This window comes from Parasteatoda tepidariorum, chromosome 10, assembly GCF_043381705.1.
Source record: "Parasteatoda tepidariorum isolate YZ-2023 chromosome 10, CAS_Ptep_4.0, whole genome shotgun sequence".
NCBI lineage: Eukaryota > Metazoa > Arthropoda > Arachnida > Araneae > Theridiidae > Parasteatoda > Parasteatoda tepidariorum.
In genome coordinates this window covers 85,715,377-85,727,555 of record NC_092213.1, presented here as the reverse complement: position 1 = coordinate 85,727,555, position 12,179 = coordinate 85,715,377, and the positions used below count along the sequence as shown (strand labels likewise).

The window sequence follows — 12,179 nt, the reverse complement described above, 5'->3', positions numbered from 1 at the left end:
CCAACTCTTCTTCTTTTCCATCAATAAATTTCCAACAGCCTTTATCTAATAACAATATTTTAATGTCTGTTTTCCACTTGTCCCAATTATCATAACTTAATAAGTTAAAGCCTTCTGGTAGCAAAGCCATTCTCTATAAAAGTTCTTCAAAATATGTTTCAAATTATCAATACAAATTCTTCACGGTCCCCTACTAAATGTCCTGGCCCATAACCAATGTTGAAAAATAGGGGCCAGCTTACTAAGTATAAGATATTGAAGACATCTATTACTACTCAAGAATTCACTTCATGGAAAACTGCTCAACTATATTTATTGAATATAAATCTTTAAATATAAAGTAAGAAAAACTACATTCAATTGAACTAAACATAACTCTTTAACATCACATAGCTCTCTCTAAACATAACATAAGAGAAGAAACATCTTCTATCCACAGCAACGATATAACTGACTAAAAGCAGAAACACCCACTTCCTTCTAGCTGAGATAACAGGAAGTGACCCAACTTCCCACAGGAAGTGACTCAGCCAAGAGGAAAATACTGCCCATCTATTTGTTTACATTTTCCAACACTATTGAACATGCTTGGGATGGTCTTGGGAGAGCTATTGCGATGCGCCAACCTCTCCTCCCCCCAGAACCATTTTGGAGTTAAAAATTGCTCTGGTGGAAGAATGGGAGGGTCTTCCTCCTTAACTCTCTTATTAACAGCATGCATACTCGTTGTGCATGCTGTCAGGGGTGCCCATACACCATACTAGAGGCAACACACACTGTACAAGCCTCACTTTTATTGTCATCTTTTATTCTTAAGTTCAGACTACATTGGATTTATTGGGAATAGGTCTTGCCAGTGAATGGCATTTTCATTTTTGTTTTGCATACTTTATTATCATGGAATAAGCTATATCCATACCAAATTTCATTTATTTATATTCAGTATTTTTTGAGATATTTGGGAAAATGTCTTCCATCTCTTAATTTTGTCCACCAGCGTATTTTTAAAGTCTTAAATTTTTTTTTTAAAGAAAGGTGCTTAATTTTTGCTTTAGTAAAGAGAGTGGGAACCCTTTAGCTGTAATCTATAGTTTTGAATCAAATTGCAGGTACGGAGAAAAGAAGTAAAGTGATTTCTCCTCAAGAGAAGAAAATCATTGCTTTTCATGAATGTGGGCACGCATTAGTTGGATGGCTTATGAAATATACAGATGCACTGATGAAAGTAAGTTCATTTTTCTTCATTTATGTTGTTTCTAATGCCACACGGTCAACCTGCTTGGTGAATTTAAGGCAGAGTGTGCATTTCTTGTTTTTCAGTCGCGCCATCTATGGCCAAGAATTCGACTTCTGCCACACCATACGCCACACCCGTTTATAGGGCGGACACATTTATACATTCACAGATCGTAATTTTGATCTGAAAATCACAGAACGATCGATCACCAATCCAGTACCCCCAGAGGTATTGATTTGTTATGGGAACATGGAGGACTTTTGCGACTTGAAAGATTTAATGTGCATCAGTCACTTTACTACACGAGGAGTCTTCGGCCGGCGGGATTCAAACTGTCGGAAGTGGGCCCAGCCCCTTGCCCACCAGGCTATCCCCGGCCACTCTTCATTTATTAATTATTTGTCTGCTAAACATTATGCATTCAGCGATAACCATCGACGTACCCTATGTTTTCCCCATGCAAACCATATGTGTAGGCTATGGACACAAAAGACGTGAAGAACAGTGCCTGACAAAGGCGAGGGCAGTTGCCCTGGGCCCCACATCATAGGCGGCCCCAAAATCGAATAAAAAGTTTATTTTAGGTTTCCTTCTTTAATGAATTTTTTTTTGATCAAAATATCAGTGCAGGGAAAAATATGTCAGTTTTCTATTAGCTTCTTCTAGCTAATCCATTGTATGAACACAAAAAATCTATATTTCGTAAATCCGTGGCTTTCTAAGGCGGAATTCAGCTCGCAATTATGAAAGAGAAATTTGGCCAATCAAAAGCTGTATTTTTACATATCTCAAAATGCGATGTGTTTACAAAAATATAGACTTCTGATTGGCTTAATTCAACCATCATAATTGCTAAAATTCAGCTGTATTCCTCCCTAATGTCAGCCAGAATAAGAATTTTTCGCAGCTAGATGTCAAAGTTAACAATCTGAAAATAACAGTCCGAAGTCTGCATTTGGCATGATGGACATAGAATTGTCAGAAAATCAATAAAATGCACAGAACAATATTTCGTCTGACCATTAGAGGGAGGACTTAATAGCTATTTTAGGTTCTAGTCAAATTTTTTTTACCTATGCATAATGAGGTGAAAATTTAAATACCTCCATAAAGTTTGGTTCTTCATTATTGAAGCAGTGAGGACCTCTACAAAGAAGTTTTTGCCCCGGGCCCCAATTAGGCTAAGTCGGGACCTGGTGAAGAGGGCTTTGGCTGTTTACTTCTGTATCGAGTGTATTTGATGAATTAGTGCCAAAAATCTCATGACTTTGTTGCTTAGCAACGAAAAAAAATTGGTTTAATTGATCAGCTTCTCAATATCCAAATACATACAATTTATAACAAATGAGAGCATTTTAATACTTAATTATTGTTGACTACAATATAAAACAGAAACACAAAATATTTGGATGGGGAAATAGTTTTTGGAATATGTAATGTATTATTATGCGGCTAATTCTCTATATGACGAAGTGGCTGTCATCTAATGATGAATTTTCCAGAATGTCATCCTTTCCATTTTTAGACTTTTAGCTTTCATATTTTTTAACGAAAAAAAGAGTCTATTTAATGGAATTTCTTTCAAACCAATTCTCTCTGACATGTGCCCACCCGTTTCAGGAACCACTGGTGTAATTCATTCTAGAGATAATGCATATCTTATAACCGTCATAGAACAGGCGACCCAATTTTGGGTCTACGACTACTAATATTCAACTCTGAAGTCTTGTAATTTTGAACCCAATCCAGAAGACAAGGGAACTCCTGGATCAAGTATTGGGAGAAATTTGCCTTCATGAAGCATTTTTTAATGAAACTAACCCGCTTTTGCGTTGCATGGAGAAGAAACCTCAAGAACCTCCCACGGTTAGCCTGGCGGCTAGCGGACTCTAACCCATGATTCATCTACCACTGAGAATATTTCACATCAGCACTGCAATCAGTGCAAGCGGGATGTGAAATTCCTTTCGACCAGCCATCGCTGGGAATCCGGTTCACCTCATTAGAAAGGGAATGCTCTACCCGAGTCATCTCGGCTCGATAATGCGTATCATCAGAATTATTATTTCAAACATTCCGTTATGAAGTTAACTTAAAAAAATGTTTCTATCGAGATTATTTTTAATAAAAGTCAATTTTTTCCTTATGTATTCCACTATAATTAAACTTTTTAAATTTAATCTGAATATATCGACTCTAATCCTTTGACATTAATGTCCTGTTTTTGATATTCTGTAGAAATATACAATTATCGGTTATAGAAACCGCATGTTGTCGGCTGCTTTTCCGAGCATTCAGCAACACAAAAGTCGGTTCCTATGACCAATATTGCATAAATTTTGATACTGTAATATAGTGTCAAAAAATATCAATATTTTACTATGAATCGTGATATTTTACCAACTATTTTATATTATTTTTACAGTAATCAATGTTTCCCCTTTACCTTCTAAAAATGTATCAACTCTCATAGTAATATCATATTCAATAATTATCATCATGGTTAATATTTGCGATAATGTCTTTTAGATATGCTATTAATGGATGGTGTTTTCTACACTAGGGAACGCTGCAAGCTCGATACCGCCTAAATTTCCAGTTTACTGTTTCCTTTGTATTTTAATGCCATTTGGCATCATTTTGTTTTGAGATTCCTGCAAACATGGTATTTGATTACTTATTACTTATGTTTACAATGGTAAAAGTGTTAACACTAACGTAAAATGGTGCACAGCTTGCTACAAGAGCAAACAGTAATAAACAAATGGAAAGAGGCCAAATCATGACAGCCAAAAAGCGAGTTGTTCAAAATCTAGCAGCCATGTCACCTTTTTTAACAATATATAAATAACTAAAACAAATTTTCACTTTAAACTCACCAGAATTATTTAATAACATTAATATCTTATGAAATATGGCAGATTTGAGCTCAGAAATTATCTAATTTACTTCTTTTGATGAAAACAAAATTATCCGTTTGAAAATATCGCCTCGCAGAATAACGTGTAGTAAGCAGCGTCAAACTTTTTAACCGAAACTAGAGCAGGTATCGAGCTCAAGATTGTTATTGTTTACATTTATATTGAAAACACCATCCATAATGATAGTAATATTATCATATTTGAACTTTCTTATCAATTGTATTTGCTATGTATCAATCAATTTGTATTGGCATATATTTTTACTGTGTGGACATGTATATTTTACTTTCATTTGAAGGTATCCATTGTTCCGAGAACTACAAACGTTCTAGGTTTTGCTCAATACCTTCCTTCAGATCAAAAGCTGTATTCATCGGAAGAAGTAAGTTTAACATGCTTTAAATGCAAAATATATTAGTTGTTGTTGCCAAATTTTAATTCTTTGGACAGAAGTAATAAAATAAAATAAAACTTTTTTTTTCAGAAGAAAGAAAAGAGGAATAACTTTTTATTTTATTTTTGACATCTAAAACAAAATAAAGAAAGTAGCATGATTAACTTTCAAAAGGTGTTACAAAAAATTTTGGTTGTCATAAAATATGCCCAACATTTTCCATTTTAGGTTTAACACAATAAAATTACTTTTTTTCCTTTTCAATCAACATGAAAAAACATAGTTTTTAAAATGTTTATTAATTTATTTTTAGTTTTGTTCTTAAAAGTGGTCAAAATATACATAATTTGCTTAATTTATATAAATTTGTCTATGTTCTACCTAGTGACAAATCAGTATAAATTTTTTCAAATGCTTTTAATGATTCTGTGCAGTCAAGCAGCTTTCCCAATAATTCTGTTTAGAAAAAAAGTTATTTAAATAAGGCAGTTTGATTTTCAAAAAAAAATCCTTAAAAATACTCAACTTATAAAACATGTTTATATGTGTCCAAATTGTTGCAGTCATTGGCTTATAACAGTTATGAACCTGTTGCTTCAAAACTTAAACTTATAGTAAGACATTCATTACTCTACTGTGATCATAGCTTTGCCTGCTACAGTGTTGCAAGAATGAATGCACATTACATCTTCATCTGTCATCATCAATGGCTCGACAGGCCAGGGTGGGCCTTTGCCTTCTCAAGAAGTTTTTTTACTGCGTGTTTTCCAGTTTTTAGTTTTTTAAGACCAAAAGATCTTTTTCTAGGCCATCTATATATTGTTATCAATCAGCTAATGCTATCACAATCAAATTTTAATTTGAAAGCAAATTTTTTTTTTTTCAGCTAAAGAGTAGAAATTTCGAGGAATGTTGTTTTGTCTGTAAAGAAGCAACCCCGTTTTAGAATATGAGTAAAAATACGGGGGGCAATAAAATCAATAATAGCTGGCATGTTATTAGAAATAATCAGTGTATGAGTTTAAATGCTGTCATGCCACCAATATAAGATTTAGTTTCGTGACAGTATTTATACTCATACACAGGGCTGATTGTGCTCCGGAAAAAATCTGGATTTTTCGCTAACCGTGATCTGGAAGTTACGAGAGATCGAAGGTTCAAACGTTTAAAAAAATCTTTGATCACAAAAGTTTCCGGAAATCAAATTTTCAAAGGTGGAACTTAAAAACTCTGTTTATTTTATTTGTTTGTAAGGGAGAGCCAGATACTTTATAAGCTTATATTCAAGATTAATATTCATTTTTTATCAGTAAATAGTTATTATAATAAACTCAAGAAAAAAAGACATATTTGTAAATTTCAATTACTTCTCCAGGTCATCATAGATATGTGTAAATGGTATAGGTATGGGTAAAATTTTAAATATATTTTAAATAAACTAAGAAATATTGATAAAAAGGAAAAATCTTGTTTAAATTTTTTTCTAATTTTTCGATTTAAACATTTTTTTTTACTCAAGAAATTTTACGGAATTTTGACTTGGGCTCACTATCACCCCTGCATACATTTGCTTATGAGATATTAGTAACTCTGTCCCAAGCAGTTAAAGTAAAATACAGCTTACTATTTACATATTGAATGAAATAAACTTTAGCAAGTGAGCCTGATGCTGCATAATATAATACAGGGGTGGCCAAGCTCCTTAATAGTCGAGCCATTTTTCAAAATTTGAAATTCTTTGCGAGCCGCAAATAAATACGTATTTAAAAGGTATGCAAAAAAGGTATTAAAATTTTTTTTACATTTATTATATTTATTGAAAACATATAAGTAAAAGTACAAAATATGTGTATTGAATTTAAATATTAAAAATTAAACAGATTTATTTTACTTCTCTTGGTAATTCTTTAAAAATTGGTGAATAATTGGTGACAGCACTTCTCAGTATTTCCTTGAGATGCTGGTTAGTTAATACTGATCGGTGTTTGGATTTCACGAATTTCAAAGGAATTGGAATAAAATGATNTCCGGATTTTTCGCTAACCGTGATCCGAAAGTTTCCGGAGATCGAAGGTTCAAACGTTTAAGAAAATCATTGATCACAAAAGTTTCCGGAAATCAAATTTTCAAAGGTGGAACTTGAAAACACAGTTTATTTTATTTGTTTGTAAGGGAAAGCCTGATACTTTATCAGCTTATATTCAAGATTAATATTCATTTTTTATCAGTAAATAGTTACAATAAACTCAAGAAAGAAAGACATATTTATAAATTTCAATTACTTCTCCAGGTCATCATAGGTATTTGTAAATGGTATAGGTATGGGTAAAATTTTAAATAAACTAAGAAATATTGAGAAAAAGGAAAAATCCTTGTTTAAATTTTTTTCTAATTTTTCGAGTTAAACATTTTTTTTTTTTACTCAAGAAATTTTACGGAATTTTGACTTGGGCTCACAATCACCCCTGCATACATTTACTTATGAGATATTAGTAACTCTGTTCCAAGCAGTTAAAGTAAAATACTGCTTACTATTTACATATTAAATTAAATAAACTTTAGCAAGTGAGCCTGATGCTGCTCTTAGCGGCTCATTACGAAGTACCAGAAATAAACTCAATGCACAAAAATTGAGGTGTAACTGAGAGGAATCATGAGTTGGATCAAGTTATCATTATAAGCGAAGCTGTAATTCTGAACATTTTCTGCAATCCTTGCCTTACGAGAAAATGTTAACATTGACTCTGAATAAATGTTACCTGTATATGTATATGTATATTTTTATACATATATAAATTTTTGCATAATATAATACAGGGGTGGCCAAGCTCCTTAATAATCAAGCCATTTTTCAAAATTTGAAATTATTTGCGAGCCGCAAATAAATACGTATTTAAAAGGTATGCAAAAAAGGTATTAAATTTTTTTTACAATTATTATATTTATTGAAAACATATAAGTAAAAGTACAAAATATGTGTATTGAATTTAAATATTAAAAATTAAGCACATTTATTTTACTTCTCTTGTTAATTCTTTAAAAATTGGTGACAGCACTTCTCAGTATTTCCTTGAGATGCTGGTTAGTTAATGCTGATCGGTGTTTGGATTTCAGGAATTTCAAAGTGGAATAAAATTATTCACATAAGTACGTTGTTCCGAATATTGAAATAATTTGACCAACAGCCTTTTTTAATTCAAGATACTTCGATTCTGGTACAAATTTCCAAAATTCAGGAATCGACGTCGACATATATTTTAATTGTAGAGCTTGATCTTCTTGCCACTTTATTAATTCTAATTCTACAGATGCTTTTTGTGTCATAATTATGTTGGAAATGGAAAACTCACCTTGAATTGAACAACGCTGCACTTAGTTTTTCATATTTGTTCTCAGTAATTTAAAAGACATTTTGAAACACAATGGAACGATAATAATTTTTAAAAAATATAATAGCACAAAAATGAAAAGGGAACTCGGGTATATTTATTGAGAGCCTCAAATAATTCTTCAAAGAGCCACATGTGGCTCGCGAGCCCCAGGTTGGCCACCCCTTATATAATATATGTATATTGAGTATGTATAGATCTGAAAATATTTTTTTTAAATTGAATTTTAATATTTTATTTTCAAGTTCTTGTTCTTAAATACTTCTCACCACTTCCTTTGCTATGCGGTCGGCAGCAGTTTACTGCAACATGTTTGCCCTAAATATTAAAATTGTACAAAATTGTTATAACAAAGGCCTGTTATCAATGTATTGTATGCTCACTATAAGCATTTTGCAACACGAAGATTCTTTTGTCAAATTCAAAATGATGCATCGAATTTATTTGAATTGTCTTTTAAATTAACATTGCAGCATAGAATAAATAAATTAAAGAATAAGTAAATAAATTTCCTACTGAACTCAATGAATTAAATCAAAAGGTGAATAAATTGTGATTTGTATACTAATATTTTTTTACCTGAATCAATTCTATAATTTTCTGTGTTCTTTTCCAACTTCTTCTTCTGCACGACAGCCCCTTACAAGCCTTGGCTGCCTCAACCACGCGTAGCCTCCAACGCTTCCTGTCCATGGCGACTTTTTTCCAGTTATTTATCTTTAATACTTTTAGATCTTTAGCAGTGTCACCCAGCCATCTAGTTGGAGGTCTTCCTCTAGCCCGAGATCCCGAAGGATTTTAAAAGGTGGCGATTCGGACTGCATTATTTTCTGGACCTCTCCAGATATGGCCAAGCCATCTTAATCTATTGCTTCGGATGACCTGCACTATCTGTGGCTGTCCATAGAGTCTATATAATTCAAAGTTGTATCTGATTCGCCAACAACCTTTCTCCTGTACTGGGCCAAAAATATTTCTAAGGATTTTCCTTTCAAAAACACCAAGAGTACACTGAGTGTCTACGTTTAGTGTCCATGTTTCACTTGCATAGAGCAATACAGGTAGAATAAGAATCATAAATTGTAATTTTAGTTTTTTGACTGATTAGGCTTGATCTTAATTGCTTTCTTAGTCCAAAGAAACGCTTGCCATTTTAATTCTGTTGTCTACTTCTGTTTTTATGCTGTTTTGATCATTGATTATTGTTCCAAGGTATTTGAAGTTCTTTTCCAACAGTTCAATGAAATATGAACTCAAAGAAGTTCAAATGTGGTAAATTAATTTTTGTGATAAATTATAATTTAAATAATTGTTCATCTTCACAGCACATTCAACTCTTTTTATTCAGATAGCATAACTGTGGATTTTTTTTCACTTCTACATCCAAAGACTTTTTTAAAAAAATGTCTTAGCATTTACAGGGTGTGTAGTGTTTTTAAAAGGTGATTATTTTTTATTTGCATTTTTTAAAAGCCTTTAAATGTGCTTTTTTTATTTGGGGTTTGTGAAAAGTGCTTAATTTTCTCTATTTTAGAAAGAGTTTTTTCTTAGTCGTTTCGATTGTCGTTATAAATTTTTAAAAAAATTCTTGATTTTTCTCAATTTTCTCTGCAGCTTTTATCAGTAGCTAGTTATTTTATCATGATTATGTAAAGTTTTTGGAAATGTTTTTGAATTTTATAAATAAGATAAAAACTTTATAAATAAGAACTTATAAATTAAGAACTATAAACGATAGAAAAAATAATATTTATTATTAAGTAGATCCTTATTATGATCCTTTTAGTAAAGTAATTAAATATATTTTTTTAATTTCTTGAAAATAACTTAAGAGGTGCTTTTTTTGTTGAAAATTCTGGCTACGCAGCCTGATTTAAAATTACAGGAGGAGGTATATAAGAATGTTTTTTTCTCTTTGAAAAAAAAATATATATATGATACACAAAAGTCTAATAAAATATTTGTCTTTTTGTTTACAGTTATTTGAGAGAATGTGTATGGCATTGGGAGGTAGAGCAGCTGAAGCATTAATCTTCAATCAAATTAGTACTGGTAAGTTTTTGCTTTAATTGTGAACATGCATTTTTCTTGGCCTCCATTATCAAGTTGGAAAGAAATCAAAGTACTCAATTTACAAAGCATTTGTCAGATTCAAATTATTGGGTATCTGATAATAAGTGAGACACAATTCGTTTATGATGCATAGCATTACATTCTTCAAGTAGTTTGATTGAATTACAATACTATAAATTCAAGTGAAAAATAAAAAGATTGAACTATACATTATTTAGTGAGACTCAATTCTTTTAAGATGCTGCTTAACATAACATTCTTCAGGTAGTTTGATTGAATTTTAAACAAACAATACTATAAATTCAAGTGAAAAATAAAAAGAGTAAACTTTACACTGTTATATAAACAAACAGGGTGGCCATAAATTAGGAAGAGCAGGGAAATTTTCTGCAAAAATTAGAGAAATCACAGAAAATTCATCTGAAATGCTAAAAAAAATCAGTAAAATCAATTTACTTGTATGTTAATGACAAGTATAAGTTCTTTGTAATACATTTTAAGACTATGACATGACTGAAAAATTAATAAAAATATATCCACTGGTTACGAAAATTAGGGAAATTCAGTCTGGAAAGTCTTTTTTTTTATTCTGAGTGTTTGTGGCCACCCCGAGAAAGCTCCACATAAAAATAAAAGTACACAAAAATATGCCACTTCAAACAGAAATATTATAGTTTTGGTTCTATAATATACAGTATTATTCAGTGCAAGAACGCAGAATGAAAAAGAAGATGATTTGAGAATCAAAGTTTTAATTAATTTGGAATGAAATATATCTGAGAACAGAAAAAAAAGAATGCAGAACAGAAAAGAATGAAGAACAGAAAAGAAGATATATAAAAATTTCAAGAAAGTGTTTCCAAAAAAAAAAAAATATGGTATTGTTACAATCCCCTTTGGATATTCCTTACCCTACATTTCATATTGTAATAAATTATTAATGTTTTACTCTCTGTTGAAATAACCAAACCACTATTGACTGACCATTTATTTGTAGGGGCCAAAGATGACCTTCAGAAAGTGACAAAGATGGCATACTCTCAAATAAGGCAGTATGGTATGGATGAAATAATTGGTCCCCTCTCATTTCCTTCCGAGGAAGAAACTGGTGAAAGCAATTTTGTTGGTAAAAAACCTTACAGTAAAAGATTGGCTCGTACCATCGACGAAGTGAGCACACATTTATATCACTATTTTGACCTTTTTACTTAAAGCTCTTAATTTATGACTGATTTCAATGACAATTAGAGTAACTAGAATTATTAGACTAAAAAAATCTGTTTTATATATATATACTAGGGGGCTCAGCCCCCTGTTCGCTACCACTCACCAACCCCCATGATTGCTTCACAATAATTGTCTTTTCTTGGCAGAAAACAGTTTTTCTACTAAAGTTAAAATTATTCCCTTAACATGTATATGCTAAAAAGAATTATGTTTGTTTATGCTTGTGCCTCTACTTCCCACGTCCAAATAATAGGTACTATCTATTACAGGGTTCCTGCACGGTCAGGAAAACATGCAAAAGTCAGGCTATTCTAAAATTAAGCTAAAAAATCAGGATTTTTCTTACATATTCATGAAGTCAGGAAAAAGTCAGGATTTATCTTACATATTCATATAGTTAGGAAAATTAAAAAAAACTATAGTTCATTCAAAGACTGACAGGCAAAAATAAAGTTTCAAGGAAAAATTCTGTCATTCAAAATATGTAATTTCCTCATAATAACATTCCTCTTTCGCTGGTAGAACTTGTCCTGTTAGCAATTTTCCTCCTGTTTATCCAATGATAAGGAATTTTTAATAGTGTTGCTAGGTTTATTGCTCTTTGTGTGAATAACTGGTTTACAGACAATAGTAGCTGAAACAACAGCAGAAAAATCAAAAAAGGAATTTTTACTGTTTTGTGATGCTGCCAAAAAAAAGAAGAGCAAAAGAGTTTCTTAGAGTTTAATCCACAGCAAAAGAGATTTAAAAATTTTTTTCTAAAGATTTGCACGGAGAAAAAAATTTTTAAAATTGGTGGGAGGTTATAAAAAATTTTCTTATCCTCTCTCATGGTAACGCAACAGTCGAAGGGGGGTTTTCAATCAATAAAAGCTTATTGGTTGAAAACCTCAATGAAGACTCTATTATTTCACAAAGGCGTGTGTATGATTATGTTT

The 12,179-nt window shown here is 31.6% G+C and overlaps 1 protein-coding gene across 1 annotated transcript in view; it reads left to right on the top strand.

The window, feature by feature from the left end:
* LOC107447654 (SPG7 matrix AAA peptidase subunit, paraplegin) overlaps positions 1–12,179 on the top strand; it is a 73,928-nt gene that overhangs the window by 53,959 nt on the left and 7,790 nt on the right. The window contains exons 15-18 of the mRNA XM_071187048.1: positions 1,110–1,225; positions 4,457–4,540; positions 9,921–9,993; positions 11,012–11,184. Coding sequence (XP_071043149.1) covers positions 1,110–1,225; positions 4,457–4,540; positions 9,921–9,993; positions 11,012–11,184 — 446 coding nt within the window. The remainder of the gene's footprint in view (positions 1–1,109; positions 1,226–4,456; positions 4,541–9,920; positions 9,994–11,011; positions 11,185–12,179) is intronic.